Consider the following 22,537-nt stretch of genomic DNA (forward strand, 5'->3'; position numbering starts at 1 on the left):
TTCGCACGCGCGCCGGTGGGGTTGCGCACGCCTTTGGCCACCCGGGGAGGCCGCGCATCTTCCGCGAGGGCCGCTTGCGGGCGGGCTCCGTCCGGCCCTTCCGCCCCCCGCCGCGGCGCCGGCGCCTCCCGCGTGGCTCTGCTCGTCGGGCTCCGGCCCAGCCTCCCTCCCTCTCGCTCGCTGCCCCCGCCCCGCTTCCCTTCCTCCCTGCCTTCCCTTCCCCCGTTTTGTTTTGTGCGGCGACTCCGGGAGCGTGACGGAGGAGGCGCTCAGAGCAGCGCTTATGCAACCGGCTGACCTACTAACACACATTCGCCGGGCGAAGGAAGGAGGGCGGCGGCGGCGGGCGAGGAGGCAGGCGCTTGGCGGGGCGAGAGGAGCGCGGCGGATCCCTGGACACGGCTGCTTCTTCCCAAAGAGGTACCGGGGCTCGGGGCGCGTCTGCGATTGCGGGCTCCGGGGCGCGGAGCTCCCGCCCCTCCCCCGGCCAGGGCGGCGGCGGCGGCGACTCCTGGGTCTCTGCTCGCCGGGCGCGCGGTCGATTTCTGGGAGAGAGTCGCGGCGGGTGCATGTGCGTGCGCGCTTTGTTTGTGGGAACGGTGTCTTGCGTGCAGCGAGCATGTGCAGCTTTGTTTTGGGGGCTGCGTTTTGTGCGTATGTGCCCAGCAGCTCGCCCGCCCGCTCCCTGCTCAAAGCAAAGCAAAGCAAAGCAAAAGCTCGCGGGGACGCACAATGCAGCCGGAGAAGTTCTCCTGCACAGCCACTCGCGCTCTTGGTGTGAAGTGGAGCCGCGCGCGGGGCCGGGGGCGGCGCGGGGGAGACCCGCTTGCGCGCAACTCCCGCGGCTGGACTGTGCGCACACGCGCGCCCCGCCTCGCGCGCGGAACAACACTGGCAAGCCTGCGAGTGGGCCTCCTCTCCTGCCCAGCCTGACCTACTTTTTGGGGGGTGGGGGTGGGGAAGGGCGTGAGGGATTTGTGTGTCTGTGCGAGGCAGCCAAGAACCCTTTGACATGAAAGAAATGAGATTGGGGAAAGCTTGCTTTCGGGAGAAGATCGGATTATCACCAGAGCCGGGAAGATGTCATGGTGTGTTTTTGCTTGTTGCTGCTGTTTCAGTAAAATAATTTGGGCATTCTGATGCACACGGGTTAAACTTGCACGGGGTTTGTTTGCAGCTGAGCTTCCCGCCTCAAAATATAGTTGAGTGCCTCTGAGCATGTGCAGGGTCGCTGTGCCACACTGTTGAGGAAGCATAGATCGATGCATGGCACCCGCGTGAAAGTGGGAGGGAAGAAGGTGGGTAAGGCGTGTCTAGCCGAAGAGAGTCACTTCCAAACAAGCTCTCTCTCTCCAAATGAAGTCCTCTACCTGACCACAGGAATGTGGGTAAGGAAGTGTGTAATCTGGGGACTGGTTGACGCAGCACAGCCAATTTCTCTCCCGCAGCAAACCCCCCTCCCCCGGTCTTTAAACTTGCCGCTTGCACAACTCTATACCCACACAAACAAAACATTGCACCCTCTGTTCTGCAGGGGTTGGGCAGAAAGAAGGTTGGTTGACCGACCCCCTGGCCAAATGATGGGACAGCAGCCTGTCCTTGCTTGTTACAGAGATTCTTGCAAGAATAAGGAACTAGGTGATCTAGAAGTGCACTCCTTATCTCGTAACACAGATCACTTATGGCTTAACTGAAAGGTGATATTGCACATGCTCTCTTGCTTTCTAAACTTAAAAATACAAAAGTGGACTCCAGGGATTTTAGGTAAAGAGAGAAAACCACACAGGACTGATGAGCTGTCGTCTACGTACCGTATACTCTGCTAAAATTAAACTTCTGCATCAAGGTAAATCTAGATTCTGTACTGGGGGAATGCAGTATCCTGGAGGATTGTTGAAAGTACGTAACTCCTCGAGTAAACCTTTAACATCCTGGAGGGACACTGAATTCCCATGCCTGCTGTACATCTTGCCTAGCTCAGACGCTTATTTAGGACTAAATAGTGTTCAAAAGCCAGCATATCAGCTTTTGAGTTACACAACATGTTGCTTAGTCTAGATAGTGATTTTCCTTCCTTTTGAAAAGAGGGAAGAATATGTTTCTGTTCATCTTCACCACATGTAGAAGCATTACTTGCTTTTAAAACACTTTCTTAACTATCCAGTCACAGAAAGAGTTGTGTGTAACTCATAGCTGTCAAGTTCTCCCTTTTTTCAAGGGAAATTCCCTTATGCTGAATAGGCTCCCTCGCGAGAAAAGGGAAAACTTGACAGCTATGGTGTAACTCAAAAGCTCACACATTGCATTAGAAATACGGATTGTGTAATGGACAAGATTTCTCTGATTGTGATCTTTGCTCTGCCAGGCCGAGAGGGTCAGCTGATCTTAAAGTACAGCAAATTACTATTAAGAATACACTCACAATCCTCTTCCCACACAAAGATAAACACAACGCCTGCAGATGTGTGTTCATGTGCATTCACAAGTGCAAATGGATGAATATATTTAAGGGTTTGAGATGGGAGTTTGTGGATAGGAATCTATGACAAAAATCACCCTATTTACCCCATCATAATTACTGTAATAGCTACCACCTAGATCCATGCTAAAGGGACCCAGGTGGCGCTGTGGTTAAACCACTGAGCCTAGGGCTTGCTGATCAGAAGGTCAGCGGTTCGAATCCCTGTGACGGGGTGAGCTCCTGTTGCTCGGTCCCAGCTCCTGCCAACCTAGCAGTTCGAAAGCACGTCAAAATGCAAGTAGATAAATAGGAACCGCTACAGCGGGAAGGTAAACGGCGTTTTCGTGTGCTGCTCTGGTTCGCCAGAAGTGGCTTTGTCATGCTGGCCACATGACCTGGAAGCTATACGCCGGCTCCCTCGGCCAATAATGCGAGATGAGCGCGCAACCCCAGAGTCGGTCACGACTGGACCTAATGGTCAGGGGTCCCTTTACCTTTTTAGATACATGCTACCCTTCACTGCTGTAGCTTATCACCCCCTCCTTTCTTTTAAAGCATGCACTGAACGTTTATAAAAAGCCCCTAGCCATCCTGATTTCATAGAAACACGGAATTGTAGAGTTGGGAGGGACCCAGCGGATCATCTCATTCAGTTCCCAGCAATGCAATAATTCCGAGCATGGCAATATCTTCTATAGTGTCCCTCCTCCAAAGTGATCAGGACACCTCCACCACAACCACCTTGTAAGGTAGGCCGAGTGTGCATCTGGCCCGAGATCGCTCTGTGAGTAGGGCTTGACCCGAGGTCTTGGCAACCTGCGTCTGCCACTATCCTGCTGAGGGCTCTCTAATCCAGGTCAAGTGAAACCTTGATCACATAACCTGGGTGGAGTTGGCTGGCTAGTTAGAGTTGGTAAGAAGCACTCAGGGCTGCTGAGTGGAACCTCTGCTTCTCTGGGTGGAGTCACAGTGCAAACAGCATCAGTTGTGTATGTTCCATTTGCAGGATATATTTGCTTCCTTTCTTGTGCAAAGGAATCGGAGAGGTATTTGGGCATCTCCCTGCAACACAATGAGCACTGAACAGACTTCTTCAGTCTCTCGTTTCCCGTTCTCCTACCACTAGTCACCACTCCCCTCCCAGAACTAAGACTCGGAGCAAAGCGTTCCTGCTGCCATCCTCCTTTGCCACACCCTCTGCTGTTCCCCCCACATTGCCCTAAATAAACACCAAGGCATTGGTTGGTTTCCAGAGCCAAACGCAATTACAGGCATCCTGAGTCATTTCAACAGCTATGCAAAACTTGTAACCCCAGTCGTGGCCAAGAGCTTAGGCTCCTGGGAGGAGATCAGTATGTTCCTTAGCAATGGAAACTCTGGACAAAGTCTAAGCAAGAGAGAGAGAGTGCGTACGTACGTGCTGTTGTGTAGCACGGAATGGCTTGCTTGCTGCCACATGCAAAGCCTCGCCCCAGAGTTGAGCAATCTTTGCTTTAGAAAGCCTTTCTGCACCCTTGAGGAGGCTCAGCAGGCCAAACACTCGCATACAGAGCAGCAAGGGGGAGGCATTGGGAGGGAGGTGGGGATGGCAAAGTCAGTTGTGAAATCCGGAGAGGTGGGTGGCCAGTCAGAAAGAGCAGAGCTTGGCTCTTAAGGTTGCCCGTAGGAATAGATGCTCTTCCACTGGCCCCTGCTTCTGTACGTTTAGCAGCAGCTTGAGCTCCAGATACCAGTAAGTGAGATGTCACCGTCTGGTGTGGGCAGAGCTTTGCCTGCTAATGTTTACAGAGCAAAACTCATTAAAAACAAAAAGCTCAGAAGCTGTCCAGGCTGCATTTCTTTTGCCCCCCTGCTTATTTGGCAACCGACACCTTCTGCACAGGCTGGAGCTGGTGGCAGTTGTGGCCCATCCCTTCAGGAGGGCCCCAGTTGGTCAAGGCCTGCTTGAGTGGAACCTCTGGTTCTCCGTGGCCATTTGCAGGGTACACCTGCTGCTAAGTGAGCCACCTCTTGGGCTTCCACTGTAGGGAACCTCAAGGTGTGTTTTGACCTACTTAGCCCTAACCACTACCTTTATTTGTTAATCATATTTGCATTGCACCTTTCAGAGGCCCAAAGTGATGTGTGGTGTGTGTGTATGTCCTGTTTTAACGCACCATGCCATTCAATGCCCCCAGGCCATGCTCAGTATTTGATTGTTCGGTGTCCGGGGTGGAAATTAAAGTAATCTTGGCCTAGGAGTGCCACGAAGGTTGCCATACTTTTCTGGACATAGCCAGTATTCAGCATCTGGGGGGCGAAAATCGCTGAAATGTCCATGAAAATCTGGACCCATGGCAGCCCATGTCTTTTTTTTTTTTTGGTTGAGATCAACAACTTCGATCAAAAAAAAAAAGCTCAGCAACTTTTGTGCCCTGACTTTCACTTTTTTAAATAGGGCAACCCTAAGGGCCACAAAGGGACCCAGGTGGCGCTGTGGGTTAAACCACAGAGCCTAGGGCTTGCTGATCAGAAGGTCGGTGGTTCGAATCCCTGCGACGGGCTGAGCTCCCGTTGCTCGGTCCTAGCTCCTGCCAACCTAGCAGTTCGAAAGCCCGTCAAAATGCAAGTAGATAAATAGGAACCGCTACAGCGGGAAGGTCAACGGCGTTTCCGTGCGCTGCTCTGGTTCGCCAGAAGCGGCTTTGTCATGCTGGCCACATGACCTGGAAGCTATACGCCGGCTCCCTCGGCCAATAATGCGAGATGAGCACGCAACCCCTAAGTCGGTCACGACTGGACCTAATGGTGAGGGGTCCCTTTACCTTTACCTTTTTAAGGGCCACAAACTTGCTCTTTAGCAGCCAGGCTGTTTTTCACCTGCCTCATTTCTATGTGTCAGGCTAGCTGAGACCCCAGAGCTCTCCCTCCACCTGCCAAAAGTGAAACCCGTAGCTTGATCTTTTTCTGACCCCCCCCTCCCTTGTTGATGTTAACTATTTGAGATTTTCTGCTTTGCAACATACCGGTAGTCTTCTTCCCCACCCGACTGTCCCCGCAGCCCTGTACTGTATGATTGCTGCCTTTGTCTCTGTGCGCTTAACATGCTTTGCCAGATGGGCAAAACATCAACAGGTACATTTCCCCTATCGCTGTATTTTAAGGTATGCCTGTTAAATTTCTGCCTGCCGTGCTTACATAATGCCTCGGTGGGGGTGGTGGGGAGTGGCAATCCTAGTGTGTGTGTGCTTAGAGATTTGATTATGCAGAATATTGTCTAGCGATGAGGAAGGGAAAAGGGGAGGAGGAAGAAGAATTACGGTGGCTCATCTCCAACCCGGAGAGGAACAGAACATTCCTGCTTGGAAAGCAGACACTGTCATGTAATGTTACATCATTAAGCGGTTGTGGGAAGCCCTGCAGGGAGGGAGCAATAGAGGAGGGGATCTCATTTTGGAAGCTGCTAGTCATAGGGCTAACCTGCAGAGCAGACAATATCAGCCACCTAAGGAAGAAGACTTGGGAAGGGTTATCTGCCACGGGCAGTCCAAAGTTACGCAGAAAAATCTATGACTGAAGACAGAACAGGGAATGTTGCTCCTGCCCCGGCTTGTCCTGTTTTATGGAGATGAAGCAGGAAAACCTAAGCTGCTGAATTTGTGTGTTCCGCTGCTCTTAAAGGCAGGACGGTGATGAAGTCGGTGACTCTGACAGCAATTGTCAGAGCAGCTTAGAATCATAGAATCATAGAGTTGGAAGAGACCACAAGGGCCATCCAGTCCAACCCCCCAAGCAGGAAACACCATCAAAGCATTCTTGACATATGGCTGTCAAGCCTCTGCTTAAAGACCTCCAAAGAAGGAGACTCCACCACACTCCTTGGCAGCAAATTCCACTGCCGAACAGCTCTTACTGTCAGGAAGTTCTTCCTAATGTTTAGGTGGAATCTTCTTTCTTGAAGTTTGAATCCATTGCTCCGTGTCCGCTTCTCTGGAGCAGCTTCTGAGGCTCTCTGCTTACAATTCCCCCCTCTACGTATCTGCTAACCGAGGATAAGCTTCCCTGTGGAAGATGAAGGGCAGATAATTGCTCCTGAACCAACCTCCCCAGGAAGGCATATAGTGGTGGCAAAAGGCTATTAAGTAATTAATTCTGGGCCTTAATTGACACGAACAACAAGTAAATCACTGGGCCTGGATGGCATCCATCTGAGAGTTCACCAGGAACCCAAATATGAAATTGCTGGTCTTCCACCAAAAATAGGCAACTTGTCCGTAATATCAGCCTCCACATTTTAGGATTGGAAAGAGACCAACGCAATACCATTTTTTTAAAAAAAAAGAGATGGTTTTTTTTTGCCAAACTGCGGGCTGGCTAGTTTAACAGGTGTTCCAGGGAACTTGTGAAAAGCAAGGACTCATCTCAGGCCTTCATATATTCTGAAAGGCCTCAGCCTCAGCTCCTGTGGATCACTAAGATTTAGCATCCCTTTCCCTTAAATTTGGCAACGTAACATTCTGTAAATCTTATCCACACTTTCACTGGAATTGAATCCTGCAACACTGAATTTGGCAGGCTGCGTTCTAAGTGGCGTGCAAACTTGCTTGCTTGCGTGTCTCCATTGATTACTGCTCCTTCTCTTCACATTGTGCTTCTTGTCGTCTAGTAGAGGAGAAACAAGAACCCTTTACTTCTCCTGCTCGGATCCAGAATATTTTTTTTTTAAAGACAATTTATTAAATTTTTCAATTAAGCACATTTAAACAATAACAAAACAAACAACAACCAAAAACACAACATCACATAAACATAAAAAACACAAAAAATTTCTTCTAAACATCTTATCAATTATTACACTTTTCTTTGCTCTGCCGAGCTTTGACTTCCCTCCCTCCCCCCAATCGGTTTTTTTGTCTATTCTTTATTCCTTCTATCTAAGATCAATTCGTAGGATTTATTTCAATCCTGCAAGTGTCTTTAAACTTCTACAGTTCTTTTCCATATAGTCCACAAATTTACTCCAGTCCTTTTGGAACTTTGACTCTCCCTGGTTTCGGATCCTGCTAGTCAGTCTTGCTAATTCCGCATAGTCCATCATTTTTGTCTGCCGCTCTTCAATCGTCGGTAACTCCTGAGTTTTCCATTTTGGGGCTAACAAAGTCCTAGCCGCGGTTGTCGCATACATAAGTAATACTTGATCTTCTTTCACAATCTCCTGTCCTATAAGTCCTAATAGAAAAGCTTCAGGTTTTTTTTGGGAAAGGTATATTTAAAAATCTTTTTCAGTTCATTATATATCATTTCCCAAAATCTTTTGATTTTTTCGCACGTCTACCACATATGATAAAATTCACCATCCTTCTCTTTACATTTCCAGCATGTTTTACTACTCATCCTATACACCTTAGCCAATTTTACTGGTGTTAAATACCATCTACGGATCCAGAATATTTTTCATTGCAAGCACCCCCTTTCCCTCTGAGCTGGACCATCTCACTTCCTTAAGGCTCAACCTCTTCCCTGAAGGTTGTAACCTTTATTAAGCTGGAAGCCATTTCTCCCTAGCCTCAGATACGTGGGGCGTGACTTTGGCCATTTGTGAGCAGCAAAGTACGGTACTCTGCCCATGCTCAGGTGCACTTTCAAGTTAATTTGCTTGCCTGTTTCTGATCTTCTGCTTTTTATCCACGTCGAATGAACCCGCATTTAAAGGTTTTATTTGGTTTTACTCCAGGAGTATTCCAGCACATCTAACCATAAGTGAAGGGCTCTAGCTGTTTATCCATCCTGGTATATGACCTCCTTTGCAGGCTGTGAGCCTCGCTGCCCCAGGGAGGTGACGCAGACTGGGAAGTAGGTCAGGCCGCTTTTCATGCCCCAGCTCGCTGCATCCTGGTTGCACACACCCAGCCCATCCTGCTAGCAGCTCCACGTGCCACCCAAGACATGAGGCCAGAGCCCATAGGCGGGTCAGGGTGTGGGATTTGGGTTGTTTAGCTGGAAAATTATTTTCTTGACTTGACCCAGAATGAGAAATAAATGCATGGGTCGAGGAAAGAGTTGAAGAGAAGATGTGGCCCGGGAACAACGAGCGTGAAGAAAGTAGTGCAGGAAGCTCAGCAGATTTCAACGCAAAACAGAAATGTAGAGTTGGAATGGACCCCAGGGGTCATCTAGTCAAACCCCCTACAGGAATCCTTTTGCACAACATGAGACTCGAACTCATGACCCTGAGATTAAGAGTCTAATACTCTACCAGCTGTCACATTAGCAATTGCACCCTTTCAGCTGGATAGTGTTTGTTTGTTTGTTTGTTTGTTTGTTTGTTTAAATCAATTTTGCCCTGTTCTTTCAGCTGAAAAGGCCCCTAGAGTGACTTAGCAATAATCAGGAGCAAGCCAGCCCCTGGCCTCAGGTTTATATTCTGAAAGACATGACACACAAGGAAAAAGGGATGGGGAGGGAGGAGGGGGAAAGCAAGCTCAGGCACCCAAGTACAGTTATTGCGGCAACCAGATGGGATGGAAACAGGCAAAGTAACATCTAAAAACCTTGGCTCCAAACTCCCATCGTTTAAGTGAACACATCCTAATTTATATAGTCGCGTAGGAAGCTTCCTTATATAAAAGTCAGACTTTTGTCTGCACTGTCTCGCAACGGCCCTCCTGCGTTTCAGGCAGGGGTCTAATAATAATAATAATAATAGTAATAATAATAATAATAAAATTTATATACCACCCTATACCTAGAGGTCTCAGGGTGGTTCGCAGAATAAAATCAAAATATAAAACCACAAAATACATAATCAAAATAAAAACAACAACCTAATAACCGCCCCCACAAAACCCCCACCACATTTTAATTGGCAGGTATCATATAGTGCCTGCAGTACCATTAGCAACAAGGCACACTGACACACATTTGGTCTGCAGTTGGGGTGGTAAGATTTGGTGACGAGCTGCATAACAGTTTCATATCTGATCGTCAAGGGATCTTGTGGCTTTGGATTGTGTCATATTTTCCATTTATTTTTGAAGGGAGGGGGAGGATAATAGAGACCTGCTTTAAAAAACAAAATACTCTTTTTAGCACAAATTGTTTTTATGAAATTTGGAACACCCCCCCCCCACGTAATATTTCTTTCCCCCCATGGTTTGGCCAGTGAATTCTAGTTCCTTCCAGCCTGTTCATATGAAACAAATAAAGCTTTTTTCCTTAAAAGAAAAAAAGGGAAAACTGTTTGCACAGTGCCCTGCCTTAATCCTCCCATTGCTTCCTCCGTAAAAATTATGCGTGTCAGAAAAAAGTTGTGCTTCATTAAAGGAGCCTAGAGCAGCAGCAGCAGCAACAGCCAAATGAGCAAACCACGTTTGGGGTGTGTGCCCTGGTGGGATATTCTGCCCAGCCCCTCCTGCTCCCTCCGCCAGCAAGCTGTGGTCTGTGGGCAAAAGGCACAGCAACATGCCAGTCACATTGAAGGAGGCTGCCCTGGACAATGCCCTAGTTGTCTGCAGCCTCCTCCTCCTCCCGCAGCTCCACGTAATATCTCCCCCAGCCTCCTTGCCTCTATTGTTTCTTTGTGCAGAAACAGTTTCTAGGCCAGTAGGTTGTTGGCGCCGTGCCTGTGCTCCCTTTCTGGAGCTGTTGTGCAATCCATAATCATCAGACCTGTTTTGACTGCTTGGCTTGATAAATATTCAGTGTTTACTGACCTATATTCCTGCTGCCTGTGCCTGATGCGCGTAGATCACATGCAAAGGGAAAGAAGAGACCGGGGGGGGGGGGAGGAGAGAGCGCCACCGCCATGGGAGAGCGTGCCACTACGTACACATGGCCCTGGCTTTCTCAGGGGAGGGGATGTGCAGCATTCCTCTGTATGTGTCATGGTGTCCAGGAGGAGCAGAGGCACTGTTTTTCCTTATACAACCTCCTTTGCCTGGTGGCCTGATTCCTCAGTAGTCAGAACGGGGCCAGGCGACTGCTTGCCTTGGATCCATAGCTTTTCGCAGATCGTATTCCCAGCCTGCCTTCGTTCATGGCCTCGGTCCAGTATACCTAAAGGAGCGTCTCCACCCCCATCGTTCTGCCCGGACACTGAGGTCCAGTACCGAGGGCCTTCTGGCAGTTCCCTCATTGCAAGAAGCCAAGTTGCAGGGAACCAGGCAGAGGGCCTTCTCGGTGGTGGCGCCCGCCCTGTGGAACGCCCTCCCATCGGATGTCAAAGAGGAAAACAGCTACCAGATTTTTAGAAGACATCCGAAGGCAGCCCTGTTTAGGGAGGCTTTTAATGTTTCATTGTTTTATTTCATTTTTCTGTTGTAAGCCGCCCAGAGTGGCTGGGGAAACCCAGCCAGATGGGGGCGGTATAAATAATAAATTATTATTATTATTAATATTTGTTCATCGCACACACAAACACCGTAAACCCTACAGCCAGAGCCTGGATGAGGTTGTGTGTGAGAGAGAGAAATGAGAGTAGTTTTCCTGTGAGAGGGGAATGAGACATAACAGGCAGCTGTGCACGGACATGTTTGGGAACGGCATTGGAGTAAATGGAATACATCCCCTAGTAGAGGTAAAGGTAAAGGGACCCCTGACCATTAGGTCCAGTTGTGACCGACTCTGGGGCTGCGCGCTCATCTCACATTATTGGCCGAGGGAGCCGGCGTATAGCTTCCAGGTCATGTGGCCAGCATGACAAAGCCGCTTCTGGCAAACCAGAGCAGCACATGGAAACGCCGTTTACCTTCCCGCTGTAGCGGTTCCTGTTTATCTACTTGCATTTTGATGTGCTTTCGAACTGCTAGGTTGGCAGGAGCTGGGACCGAGCAACGGGAGCTCACCCCGTCACAGGGATTCGAACCACCGACCTTCTGATCAGCAAGCCCTAGGCTCAGTGGTTTAGCCCACAGCGCCACCTGGGTTTCCATTTACATTGGAGTAAATGGAATACATCCCCTAGTGGACCACCCTAAATCCAGGTTGCAACCATTTCCTTGATTTAAAGCCCCCCTCTGTGCTGCAAATACTAGTTTGCATGCAGCTCCTCTTCCTTAGCTTGGGCATGTGCCCTTTATATGTGTCATGCGCCCCTTCTATGTCCAGAAATCATTACAATGTGTGGTGCTGCCGGGGGCCCATGTAGCAGAAGACTGGTTTGGGTCGCATGCTTCAAGTTACATGGGGATATTATGCGCAGCATGTGCGCATGGTACACAGTGTGTGTTGAACAGCAAGCAGAACTTGTGTATGTATATGCATAAAATCCTTTTTTGGGAGGAGGGGGTGTTTGCACCCCCCCGAAGGGAGTGACCCCAAGCAGGTGTGACCCCACCCACTGTGTCATATTTCTGGAGGGAACTGGAATGTGGGGTGTGGCCCTTGTCTGCCAGGGGCTGTGGCACTGCTGCCCAAACCTGCTGGATTATGTAAACGGAGCCTGAGGTGTGTGACAGCACTGGGCAGAGATGTAACACCCTCCTTTTGTGTCCTTCCTCCTTAGGCGTTTCACTCCCTTCTGGGCCTGACTCCTTCATTTCCCACTGCGCCTGCCAGCCAGAAACATCTCTGCTCTTGCCGTCGGCCGACGTCTGGATTCAAAGCCCCTCGGGTCTTCCAGTGAGTGGAAGGTCCTCTTCCAGATAGCAAAGAGTGACCAGAAAGCCTTCGATCGCCTGGGCCTCCAGCTGAAAGAATTCCTGCTCCTCTGGGTGTCCTGGAAGATGCTCTCCTTGTGCTGGACAGTTCCCTTTGCACCGGTGGGGACTCGGAGCCTGTTTGACTGTTGCAGCTGGAGGACAGCTCGAGGCTATATTGTAAGTAGCGCCTCTGGCAGTACAGTTTGACAACAGCGTCGGGTGTTTGGGTTCGGCAAGAAAGTGCCCTTTCCAGCTTCAGCAGCAAAGGGCGGGCAGGCGACGAGCACCTGAACGCTTGTGCCGAGGGATCGCCAGACCTTCCGCCGGCGAGGCCATGGAGAGTCTCAACTCGCCCACGCTGTGTTCGGCAGGGAGCTTCCCTGGATTCCACCAAGACGGCATGATGCAGCGAGCCCGGGCGCTGAAGGGCAAGCCAAGTGCCAACTGCCGACGGAAGCGGGAATTTATCTCTGACGAGAAGAAGGACGCCAGCTACTGGGAGAAGCGGCGCAAGAACAATGAGGCCGCCAAGCGCTCGCGGGAGAAGCGGCGTTTCAACGACCTGGTCCTCGAGAACAGGGTGATGGCACTGAACGAGGAGAACGTGCGGCTCAAGACGGAGCTCCTGCAGCTGAAGCTGCGCTTTGGCCTCATCAGCACGGCGGCCTTCATGGAGAAGAGCCAGCAGCTGAGCGCCGCCAGCGCCAACGCCATGGCCCACTTCTACGAGAGCAGCGACGGCAGCGTCTACTCTGGCAGCTCTTTGTCCCGGGCGCATCACTCAGAGGACTCCTCCGAGACGGAGCAGTCGAGTCGGGACGGCGGCAGTGTGTCTGCGGCCAAGTATTCGTCCCGGGGCTCCCTCTCGGACATGTCGGACGGCTCGTCTCGGGACAGCCCCATGCCGCAGACGCTCGGGGAGGCCCAGGCGGTCAGCCGAGCCTACGGCGAGGCTCCCCCGCAGCATCCCCCGGAGCCCCAAACCCCGGTTCCTCGCGGGGTCATCCTCTTCAGCGCCAATGGCTTTACCGCAGTGGCAGCCCCCCAGCCTTTGCTTCCTGAGCGGGAGGAGCGGGTAGGAGGACATGGGGCTGTTGAGGCACCCAAAAGCCCCTGCATGGAGCAGGAAGGTCACAGCCAGAGGGAGGAGCTGCCCCTCCACCCAGAGTACTGCACAAAGCCCCCGAGCTACAGCACGCCCAGTGGTTATTTGGAGGGGGATCTGCCCCAAGTGGAGCACATGAGGAAGGCTCAGGAGCCCCAATCCCCCTTTGAGGGCTACAGCAGCGAGGAGAGCGGGGAAGAGCGCAGCTGGGGCGGCTCGCCTGTTCCCTACCCAGGGCCGCTGGATGCTCACCCTGATGTCCGGACAGCAGCTCTCCCTCACAAGCTTCGCCTCAAGTGCAGGGCCCACAGCAGCGGCGTTCAAGAGCTGTTCCCTGGCCCTAGCACTGTCCCAGCCGGCTGCTGTCAGGAAGCTCCCACGGCAGCGGACTGGGCCGGCGACCGGCCCGAGGAGATGCCGGCCTTGGTGCGGCAAGCGCTGCTTCTCAACGAGCAGCCGGCCGCAGGGGGCGCCCTGGAGAGACTTCTGTGCCGCGGCTCCGGCCTCCCCTCGGACAACTCAGTGCCCAAGGACCATGTCAGCCGGTGGGGGGATGGTTGCCATGACGATGGGCCTCGGGCCACTTGAAGGAGGCTCGGGCGTGGGTAAAAGATGGCGGGCTTTTGTTTTTTTTAAACTGACCTGGGGTTTTGTATACGAGGGGAATTCTGCACGGCAGGATCAGCCTTGGATTTGGGGAGCGGAAGCGGGCCTTCGTCCACTCAGGCCCCAGGGCCGCAGGATCAAGCAGAGTGGCCGTCATGAGACACGGAGGGATCGTGGCCTGGCTGGACTTGAAAGGGGTCTTGTGAAAAGGCAGGCTGTGGAGCTACTGAGATGTGGGAGCTGGTGGCCTCCCTGCTTGGATAGGCCAGGGATTCAGCACATGGAGGGGACCTGTCTCTGAGCTCTGCTGGCTGTTCAGTCAGTCACTGCAAGGATATTGTTACTTGAGCTGATTTTGGGGCATCGAGATCCACGGAGAAGTTGGCATCTAATCCGCCCTCCGCTGGTGCTGAGACTCCTGGGTAGCTTCACATCTTCTGAGTCAGGAACTGCTTGGTTGGACAGAAATATTTGTGATTTTAAATACTAAAATAAATGTGCAGGAAATTTCAAGAAATGCTGAGGAATTGCTGAGTATCACTTGGGAGTGGAAACAGATTAGCATAAAGGGGATATACAACAGCGGTGCCTTATATTTCAACCAGGGCAGCCAAACGTACAGGAAAGGACTCAGTGTTTTGTCTGTTTACATATATTTGTATGGCGTGTCACCATCCAACATCCATAGCAATTGTACAGCGCCCACTCACCCTTCACTGAAGCAGTGAATTTAAACTGTCCATCCTAAAAGATGGATATAAGAACAGCGTAAGGCCGAGAACTTACTCTTCCTAAGCCTGACAGAGTCTAAGAAAGTCTTAACCTCATTTCTCAAAATCCAGCAGGGAGTAAGAATAGGCCAAAGCTTTTCCCCAGCTGGGTTGCTGCTCCCACGAAGGGCCCTTTTCCTCGGCTCGAGGTTGGCCCTTTCCAAAGATCCTGGCGCCCAAGGAAGTTCATAAGGAAGTTCATGACCTCCAGCCATGTGGGATTGTGAAAGTCAGCATTTAGCGTAGAAACAGGTAGTCGGGGCAGTTATTTCAGCCCACGTGTTAGGAATCTTGTAGGTACATCTAAGTTCAAAGCCTCATTTGGGAGGGCTTTGCACTGTGTGACTTCAATCGTTTCGCCTCCTCTTGGAGGAACAAAAACCACACCTGACTTTTTCCCTGCCAGTGAGTCCAGGACTTTCAGTGAGATGCTGAAAGCCAGGCCTGGAATAGTCAACACCAGCCGCCCTAAATGTTGTTGGGACTCCAGCTCCCATCAGCTCCCCACCAACACGGCCAGTGTGGTCAGGCATGAGGGGAGGTGCTAAAGGACCACAAGTTCCCTGTCCCTGTTTGGGATTACAGGTGTGGGTTATTTGAGGTTGAGGTGTGCCAAGGGATGGGTCTGGCCTCTGCTTCAGGTGGCATAAACCTGGCCAGGTGCCCGTTAAGTTTCATAGTGTTTGTTTCGTTTTCCTACCAGTGGTACACTAGGAGGAGGAGAACACATTACCTTTTTTTGTGTGTGTAATAATGAGGAACAAAAGTGTCTGCAACTGGATACAGAACGCTGTGTGTGGAGCACAGGAGGAGTCTGGTGGGCTCAGATATGGGGGCCGTCCCAAGTCAGTATCCTGTCTCCCAATGGAATGCTTTTGGGAAGGTCACACATTGTGCATTAAAGCAGCACCCATTCCCCACTGGGTGCCCTCCAGCAACTGGTCGGAGGTGCACTGTCTCTCAACATGGAAGCTCCACTTGGCTATTAAAGGTAAAGGTAAAGGGACCCCTGACCATTAGGTCCAGTCGTGATCGACTCTGGAGTTGTGCGCTCATCTCGCATTATTGGCCGAGGGAGCCGGCGTATAGCTTCCACGTCATGTGGCCAGCATGACAAAGCCGCTTCTGGCAAACCAGAGCAGCACATGGAAACGCCGTTTACCTTCCCGTTATAGCGGTTCCTATTTATCTACTTGCATCTTGATGTGCTTTCGAACTGCTAGGTGGGCAGGAGCTGGGACCGAGAAACGGGAGCTCACCCCGTCGCAGGGATTCGAACCGCCGACCTTCTGATCAGCAAGCCCTGGGCTCAGTGGTTTAACCCACAGCGCCACCTGGGTCACTGGCTATTATGGTTAATAATCACTTGGCTATTATGGTTAATCAAATCAGCTATTACTGTCCCTGCTCTTCCCTGTGGAAGCAATGAGTGTAAGATGCAAACTAGCTGTAGAGACAGCAAAATGTGTCAGGCTGCCTGTGGGATTCAGAGACTGGACTCCTGCGATGCTAATGTGGCCGTTCTAAAAATTTGAGGGTTGGCCTCCACTGAAGGTTTATTTATAATTTCCACCTTAGCGCAGGCATTCCTATTAGCAGACTGGGAGCAGGTAAGGTTTGAGTAACAGCAGCAGTTGTGTTTCCCCACTACAGTGGTGCCTCGCTAGACAAAATTAATTCGTTCCACGGGTCTTTTCTTATAACGAAAAATTCGTCTGGGGAATCCCATAGGAACGCATTGAAATTTTTTTTGCCCATAGGAACGCATTAATTGAATTTCAATGCATTCCTATGGGAAACCGCGATTCGCTAGACGAATTTTTCATAAAACGAATTCGTCTAGCGAGGCAACCTCCGCTCGAAAAATCCTTTCGTTAAGCGGAAATTTCGTTAAGCAGGGCATTCGTTAAGCGAGGCACCACTGTATGTTGAGCCTGCTACTTTATGCAGACATCCCCCACCCGCTGGCTTTTTGCATCTCTTTGAAGGCTAGCAGCGACTTGCCTGTCCCTGCGCTTCCTCATTCTGCCACATCTCTGGGTCAGGGTAGGATTATCCCCGATTAGCAAGGGCAAGAAGAAAGTGCCGTTAAAAGTAGGTCATCCGGCTACACACACACACACACACACACACACACCCTGCCTGCCCCTTCTGCTTGCACACACACTGCTTGAGGGTGGCTGGCTGGCAGGGTTGTGTACCATGAAAGCAGCCCATCAGAATGCCTGGCCTGTGTTGCCATGGCAGCGGCAGCCTGGGATAAAAAGATAGAGCAGAGAACAGCCTGGGATAAAAAAAAGATAGAGAACAGAATAGGAGAGCCAGGATGGGGGTTGGGGGGCAGCCCATGTAGTGTTCTGTATGGACAGCTTTGGAGGCCAGCAAGCTCCCGAATCTGTGGCACCAAATTACAAGGACATTGCAATATTTTTGAGGCAAATAGGCAGTGGAAAGACAAAGGCTCAATACTTGCAGAGAAGTATTGAGCAGGTGGCAGTTTTCCACTCATGCGGATGAAGCAGGGTGGAAAAGTTACGCCCCTCTAGTTTGTGTGTGTCAGGATGCTCTGAAGGCAGAGGAGCAGAGTTAGCAAAAAGAAAATGTCACAGCATCACCTCCAACCCCCCCACCTTGGCAGCCCTATGGGCAAAGGTGGCACAAATTGGAGCTGGAACCCGCGAGTCAAAACAAATGGACTCCCTAACCCAAGTTTATGAATTGGGACTCTGGAATGTCTTAGCGGTAACGCTCCACATGACACCTGGGTGTTACTTAACTGTTGGTGTCAGTCGGAGGCCTCCACCTTCTGCCACAAGCTGCCTTTGAAACATAATCATTGGTTTGGTTTCCGCCCAGCTTTCTTGCTTCTCAAGCACAGTCCAATAGGTTTGAGCTTGCCTTAAGCTCTCTATGATTGCCATGAAGAAGGCAGAAGCAGTTACGCAAGGAAAGGCTATGGACCAGCTTAATCCTGATCGAGACACTCAGTGCAAGTGTCATGAAAACTCCCCATGGTAATTCAGTTGTATAATATGGGGGGTGGAAAATTCCTCACGTGAAAATCGACAGCCAAGGGGAGGGACTGTTGCTCAGCGACACATTGTGCCCTTTGTATGCAGGTCTCCTGTTCAATTCCTGGCAGACTCCAGCGAAACATCCACGAGTAGGTGATGGGGAAGACCAGGCATCCCCAAACTGCAGCCCTCCAGATGTTTTGGCCTACAACTCCCATGATCCCTAGCTAACAGGACCAGTGTCGGGGAAGATGGGAATTCTAGGCCAAAACATCTGGAGGGCCGAAGTTTGGGGATGGCTGGGGAAGACTCTGCCTGGGCTTCCCCCATCCTCATGCCCTTCAGATATTTCGAACTACCAGCTCTCATCCGCCCCAGCCAATACAGCCTGGAAGGTACTAGGCTGGGGAACACTGGCTTTGACAACACTGGCGCAGAGCTGGCCCTACCATTAGGCAGAGCGAGGCAACCAATTTTGAGTCTCATGAAAGGGCGGCAAATTATTGCTGTGTTGTTATTGCCAGGCCAGGGGAGAATTGTTTGTGGGGATTTCATGCCTCAAATGCCAATGTATGTTGACTAGCCATGGTATTATGCACCTTTGCTTGGGAGTGGGCACAGGATTGAGGGGGGGCAGTATTTGAAACTCTGCTTCAGACAGCAAGATGTCTTGGGCCAGCCTTGACTGGATTACACATGTAGAGCAGGCATGTCCAACAGGTAGATCGTGAACCACCAGTAGATCACTGGACGTCTGTGGTAGATCACTGGTAGATCAGTGGCTCCCCCCAAAGAAGCTAAAAAAATTTGGCTCCCCTAAAAAAAACCTCAACATCTTTGCCCTGCACCCCTAAAATTACCTGAACCACCAAAAACAGGGCTTAACTTCCAAAACAAAGCTCATTGTCGCTTTCCTTCTTCCCTAAAGAAGCTCAACAACTTTGACCTGAACCCCCCCAAAGGGCGTAGATCACTGCCAGTTTATAATTCTGTGAGTAGATCGCAGTCTCTTGGAAGTTGGCCACCCCTGATGTAGAGTTAAGGACATTTTCTGTGTTCCTGTGAAGATGTAGGGCTGCTAGAAGACGTGGTATTTGGGAATAGATGCTCTGTATGACTAGCATCCAGAAGGTCTGTTCCCAATTGCTGGTTAAACTGAAGCAAGTTTAACCTTCACTCCTTTCATTTTTGCATTCTGAGTATTTTATCCCCTTTGTTGAAAACAATCTTGCTATTTCACACCAGTTCTGGTGAAAAGCTCAAATCTTCACAAATGCAGGTTCTCATGCTGCCTTCCTTTTATGCAGCATTTAAATAGAAATCAAGGCCATTAAGCCCACAAGGATGGGGCTTTCCCCTCATTGTTCTCTCAGTTTAGGTGCTTCACGTTTTTTAAATGGTTCTGGCCTTCTGTTTTGGTTGGTTGGAGCATCTTTGTAGTTTCCAATGGGTTATTTACTCAAAACATATCCTTTCCACTGTGTAATCCTCAAGGTGGCTTGCGACAACCCAAATGAATACCCACATAAAAGGTAAAGGGACCCCTGACCATTAGGTCCAGTCGTGACCGACTCTGGGGTTGCGCGCTCATCTCGCATTATTGGCCGAGGGAGCCGGCGTACAGCTTCCAGGTCATGTGGCCAGCATGACAAAGCCGCTTCTGGCAAACCAGAGCAGCACACAGAAACGCCGTTTACCTTCCCGCTGTAGCGGTTCCTATTTATCTACTTGCATTTTGACGTGCTTTCGAACTGCTAGGTTGGCAGACAACCCAAATGAATACCCACATAGATAAATAATAATAAATCAAAGTCAACAGAACTAAACAATGGTGACCTCCCTTGTATCTAAGATGCATTCATTGAAGACAGGTCTGCCTGCAAAATGGAGCCCCCATGGACAAAGTTAGCCTACCTTCCAGTATCGGCTACTGGTGACAAAAAGAGAGTGTTATTGGTTTAGGCCTTGTGATCCTCCCATAGGCAATTGGTTGGCAGCTGTTATGATGCTAGACTTGGTGGAATAAGGATGTTTCTTAGGGTTTAGGATCTGCAGTTAGTGATGGTAGGCAGGAATCTGGACTGGACTCTTGGAGAAGAAATTACAGAAGCACAGCTTGGCCACATCATGATGTAATTCTGTTACCATGAAAAGGCCCTGGAAAGCTAGTGCACTGGGGGAAACTAAACTTGTGATGGACCACTTGCTTTAAAGCTTGGATGTGAAACTAGGTCTCCTTTGCAGTATATGCACCCAAAGTCAGGGTGCTTGAGGGAGGAAGCAAAGACGCATACAATCACTTGCCTATTCAGACATACCGTAGTAGAACCTGCTTCTTGAAATCCTGAAAACATTTGAACCCAAAACCATTTGTGTAGAAAGTGGACCCAGAACAGCCTTCTCCTTGGCACTGAGGTTGTGGAGTGCTGGAAATGTGGGAAATGTTTGCAAAAGCTCTCGTTGCCGAATGTGATGGCTATTATTGTTCCTGTGCCTCTTTGCCATTTGGAAACTTGTGTTGGTAAGCTGGGCGATGAGGTGGCAAGCTACCAGGCTCGCCCTGAACTAAGGAACGATGGTAAAGGTAAAGGGACCCCTGACCATTAGGTCCAGTCGTGACCGACTCTGGGGTTGCGCGCTCATCTCGCATTATTGGCCGAGGGAGCTGGCGTATAGCTTCCGGGTCATGTGGCCAGCATGACAAAGCCGCTTCTGGCATACCAGAGCAGCACATGGAAACGCCGTTTACCTTCCCGCTGTAGTGGTTCCTATTTATCTACTTGCACTTTGACGTGCTTTCGAACTGCTAGGTTGGCAGGAGCTGGGACTGAGCAACGGGAGCTCACCCCGTCGCGAGGATTCGAACCGCCGACCTTCTGATCGGCAAGCCCAAGAGGCTCTGTGGTTTAACCACAGCGCCACCTGGGTCCCTTAAGGAACGATGAGTGACCCAGAAACCGCACAAAGCCATTTCCACCGGCTGCTGGGATCCAGGTGACTGGCCGGTCACCTTTCCTCTCAGGAGCCACTGCCTTCCAGGCACTGCTGAGTCACTCTGCAAGGCAAGGAGATGTTGACAGCTCAGTCCAGACTGCCATGAGTACTTTGTGGGCGTCTCCAGGAAAGAAGCTGCACCTTCCTCTTATCCAGTGCCCCTGTGGAGATGCTGCCTATCATTAAGGATTGCACCACTGGGCTCAGGCATTCTTGTTTTTCCAATTCCAGGGCTAGCAGGCAGAAGGCATCAAGGTTTAGCAGGATTAGAGAGCAAAGGGAGAAACCAAGATTGACGAGGGGGGAGGGGGCACAGAGAATGATTAAGATGCCATGTGAGGTCAATGGTGCCCGATACCCAGAATTAGGCATAGATGCTTTCTTGGCCTATTATGCTTTACACCAGGCATCCCCAAACTGCGGCCCTCCAGAGGTTTTGGCCTACAACTCCCATGACCCCTAGCTAAAAGGACCAGTGGTCAAGGATGATGGGAATTGTAGTCCAAAACATCTGGAGGGCCGAAGTTTGTCGATGCCTGCTTTACACTTTGCTCTCTCAAGAGAAAGCTGTGTGTGTCTGATTGTGCTCATTTCACATCACGCATCCTAGAATAACTGCCACCATGTTGCCATCATCTCTACCTGCCCAATTGGTTTCTCTCGTCACCTGCAGGCATATACTAGAAAGGTGGGGAAAATCTGCATTGTTAATACCTTGCCTTTGCCAGACATTCATGTGGGGACTGGAGTACCAAAGCATCATCATCATCATCATCATCATCATCATCATCATCATCATTAAATAAATTTGTATCCCGCCCTTCACCTGAAAATCAGAGGTAGTTCACAACATAAAAAGGCTCCCCTTTCACCCTACATAATTTCAACAGCATACTGAGGGGTCTTAGCAGCTCAATGAGGGAAGGGTTGCGTTGAGAGCTAACATACCTGTTGAGAGACAGGCAGGTGTACAGGGCCAGCCCAAAACATTTTGGTACCTGATGCTGAAATTCCTAGTGACACCCACCTTCCCACTCACTAACATGGGGGCACAGTCCGCTGGGAACTTGTCTTGTACAAGCCCCGTTGAAGTGTACGGTGCTGGTCTGATTTCTGTTCATTTTAGTGGGGCTTCCGTAGGATAATTTCCTACTGGAAATTGAACCTAATACAGAGATGTTCTTGATTGGTAGCTTAAAAGCAACACATTAGATTGCCTACTTCGTTCATCGCAGGACCATCCTTGGGGTGTACGGGAGGGTTGCCCCAGGTGTTGTTGGATTCCAACTCCCATAGGCCCCAGGCACCCTGGACAAAGGCCAGGGATTTGGGGAGATGCAGTTGAAGAACAAACAGAGCGGAAGATTCGCAATCCCTGGTGTAGCGATTGGGATGACACCTACTTTTCTGTTTTGGAGGTGACAGAAGGAGGTCCCTTGACATGGAACGTTATCAGAGGACTGAACTCATTGTCTCCTTGTGGTCAACACTGGCTCTTCTTCATGCTTTGCCCAACAAGGCAGGTACAGAATCAGATGGAAATCGGATGGAAATCAAGAGGAACAAGTCTAGGAACTGGCAGATGCGCTGATTAACCAAGCGCAACAGAGTGTTATGGCACCCAGGTCAGGATGGGGAAAGGATCCGACCATTCGTTCTAAATCGTCGATTAAGAGGGTTGGGGGAAAAGGATCCAGATAATTAGAGAGCCCCAAGCGGAGTCAGAGACTGGCCACAAGAGGCCAGCCCTTGAGTCAGAGGCCAGCATTTCCTATTCCAGGCAATTCAGGGTTGCTCAGTGAGTCAACTCGTCAGCTATGCAGAAAGGGCAGCCCCACAGCCCTACAGAAGGAAAACTAGCGGTGGGTGGCACCTTCGCCAATGCGCTTGTGGCCCTGCCCTGGTTTCCTGGTCCTGGCACAGAGGGCTGTGTGAGACGGGTCTCACGTGTACAAGAGCCACCTTGCTTG

General features: G+C 50.5%; 1 protein-coding gene across 1 annotated transcript; it reads left to right on the plus strand.

Moving 5' to 3' along the window:
- Window positions 1-238: 238 nt before the first annotated feature.
- On the plus strand, window positions 239-22,509 carry LOC118097962 (nuclear factor interleukin-3-regulated protein). Its single transcript, XM_035141289.2, has 2 exons — window positions 239-420; window positions 11,943-22,509. The coding sequence occupies exon 2, from the start codon at window positions 12,413-12,415 to the stop codon at window positions 13,769-13,771; it is 1,359 nt and encodes a 452-aa protein (XP_034997180.1). The 5' UTR covers window positions 239-420; window positions 11,943-12,412; the 3' UTR covers window positions 13,772-22,509.
- The last annotated feature ends 28 nt before the right edge of the window (window positions 22,510-22,537 follow it).

This window comes from Zootoca vivipara, chromosome 16 (genome assembly GCF_963506605.1).
Source record: "Zootoca vivipara chromosome 16, rZooViv1.1, whole genome shotgun sequence".
Taxonomy (NCBI): domain Eukaryota; kingdom Metazoa; phylum Chordata; class Lepidosauria; order Squamata; family Lacertidae; genus Zootoca; species Zootoca vivipara.

Coding starts and splice junctions, on each gene's coding strand:
- LOC118097962 (XM_035141289.2), top strand. CDS start 12,413: ATGGAGAGTCTCAACTCGCCCACGCTGTGTTCGGCAGGGAGCTTCCCT.